At 38.9% G+C, this 2,223-nt stretch overlaps 1 protein-coding gene across 1 annotated transcript; it reads right to left on the bottom strand.

Moving 5' to 3' along the window:
• Nucleotides 1–683: 683 nt before the first annotated feature.
• Nucleotides 684–2,008, bottom strand: LOC112003797 (large ribosomal subunit protein bL12c). The gene is made up of 2 exons (XM_065781523.1): nt 1,809–2,008; nt 684–1,029 (listed from the first exon to the last, which is right to left on the bottom strand). Exons 1-2 carry the CDS (start codon nt 2,006–2,008, stop codon nt 684–686), a joined length of 546 nt encoding a protein of 181 aa, XP_065637595.1.
• Between the last annotated feature and the right edge of the window lie 215 nt (nt 2,009–2,223).

Below are 2,223 nucleotides of genomic sequence, written 5' to 3'. Positions count from 1 at the left end.
CTCTCTCTCTCTCTCTCTCTCTCTCTCTCTCTCTCTCCGTATAGAAATGCTGCAGTTTTCATATATGAATTATATTGGAAAAGGCATATTCAACTATTTTCTTACATATAAAAATGAGATTGCACTTTTTTAGATTTTCTTCATTGTCCAATTCAATGAACACTACTAAAGCACACATAAAAAACTACCAATCTAGAAATGCAGCCCATTCCACAAACCTCATCTGTTCAACATCCTCCTCTGTTGCAATAAAACAAACAAAACAGGTGCAACTAAAAACAACTAAAACAAGTAACAAGAAGCATTACCCTTCAAAATAGGGACAACCAAGTCAGGAAATTCACTCATGAAATCCCTCCAAGTCCCAACTCAACTAATCGCAAATTGCTATCTTTTTCAAGTCTTATCCAATTCAATGAACACTACCATAAGTAAGTGTAAAACCACAACACAAGTCTATAAAATGCACTATCATTGCACAAGCTCCTCTTTGTCTATCACATTCTTTGTGGCATTACAACAAACACAAGGAGTGCAACCAAAAAAAAAAAAAACCACTAAATTTGCGAAATTCATTCATGAACATCAATCACATTTCACTGTACCACCAAAACCCAACTACAAACTAAACCCAAAAACACAAATTAACCAGTAGAAACCCCAAAATCAAAATCAAATTCAAATTACACAATAGCAATCTTAGCTCCAGCTTCCTCGAGCTGCTTCTTGGCCTCCTCAGCCTCATCTTTAGAAACCCCTTCCTTAAACTTCTTTGGCAACCCTTCAATCAACTCCTTAGCCTCCTTCAAGGCCAAGCTCGTCAACGCCCTCACCGCCTTAATCACCGAAATCCTCGAACTGCTGGGGACATCCTCGATAACCACGTCGAACTCGGTCTTCTCTTCAACAGCGACGGGTCCCGCGTCAGCTCCAGCGACGGCTACTGGGGCGAAGGAGGCGGCGGAGACGGAAACCCACGACCTCCACGCCTCCACCGTAGCTTTTCTGATCAAGCCTCCACACCGGTGCCTCCATTCCGTTGAAGAAGAGAGAGCAGGAAGAAGAGAAAGCAGACAGAAAGAGAGAGAAGGAAGAGAGAGAAAAGAAAGAGAAAAAAATGAGAGAGGAGTGAGAAATTGCCGGTTAAAATAAGAGTGGAGAGAGAAATGAGAGGATTAAAAAATTATTTTTTTATACCATTTAGCTACAGTATCATCTTACATTTGAGATGGTACTGTAGCTAAATCTCAAACAAAATTTGGGATATGCCATATGGCCTTCCCATTGCTGATTGATTTGTGGCTTCTAATGCTAAATAACCCTTGCATTTGGCATTTCCACTTCCGGATGTTGATGCTCTTATCTCGGATAATTATGCCAAGACTAGCCTCATCAGTTCCACGAAAGAGGACCCATTAAATTGGAGCATTTGAATAATTGAATCTTTATTTTTGGGGTAATTCTACTGTACCCCCTCTAAAAAAGGGGGGGTACCGTACCCACTAATAGGTAACCTGCTATACCAGGTTACTTTTTTCTCACATTTGACGGTTTCATCTTCACATTGTACAGTTCCAACATCACATGTGACAGTTCTTTTGTCACATTTGGTAGTTCCCTTACTTTTTTCTCACATTTGATGGTTCTATCCTCACATTGTGCAATTCCAACTTCACATGTGACAGTTCTTTTGTCACATTCGACGGTTCCCTTATTTTTTTTCTCACATTTGATAGTTCCATCGTCACATTGTCTAGTTCCAACATCACATGTGACAATTCTTTTGTCATATTTAGTGGTTTTCTTACTTTTTTTTCTCACATTTGATTGTTCCATCTTCACGTTGTGCAGTTTCAGCATCACATGTGACAGTTCTTTTCTCACATTTGTTGGTCCCCTTACTTTTTTTCTCACATTTGACGGTTTCATCATCACATTGTACAGCTCCAACATCACATGTGACAGTTCTTTTGTCACATTCTGCGGTTCCCTTATTTTTTTTTATCATATTTGACGGTTTCATCATCACATTGTGCAATTCCAACATCACATGTGACAGTTCTTTTGTCACATTTAGTGATTCTCTTACTTTTTTCTTACATTTGACGATTCTATCTTCACATTGTGCAGTTCCAACATCACATGTGACAATTCTTTTCTTACATTTGGTAGTTCCCTTACTTTTTTTTTTTTCACATTTGACGATTCTATCTTCACATTGTG

Source organism: Quercus suber, unplaced genomic scaffold, assembly GCF_002906115.3.
Source record: "Quercus suber isolate HL8 unplaced genomic scaffold, Cork oak 2.0 scaffold_269, whole genome shotgun sequence".
NCBI lineage: Eukaryota > Viridiplantae > Streptophyta > Magnoliopsida > Fagales > Fagaceae > Quercus > Quercus suber.
This window is presented reverse-complemented; position numbering and strand designations above follow the sequence as displayed.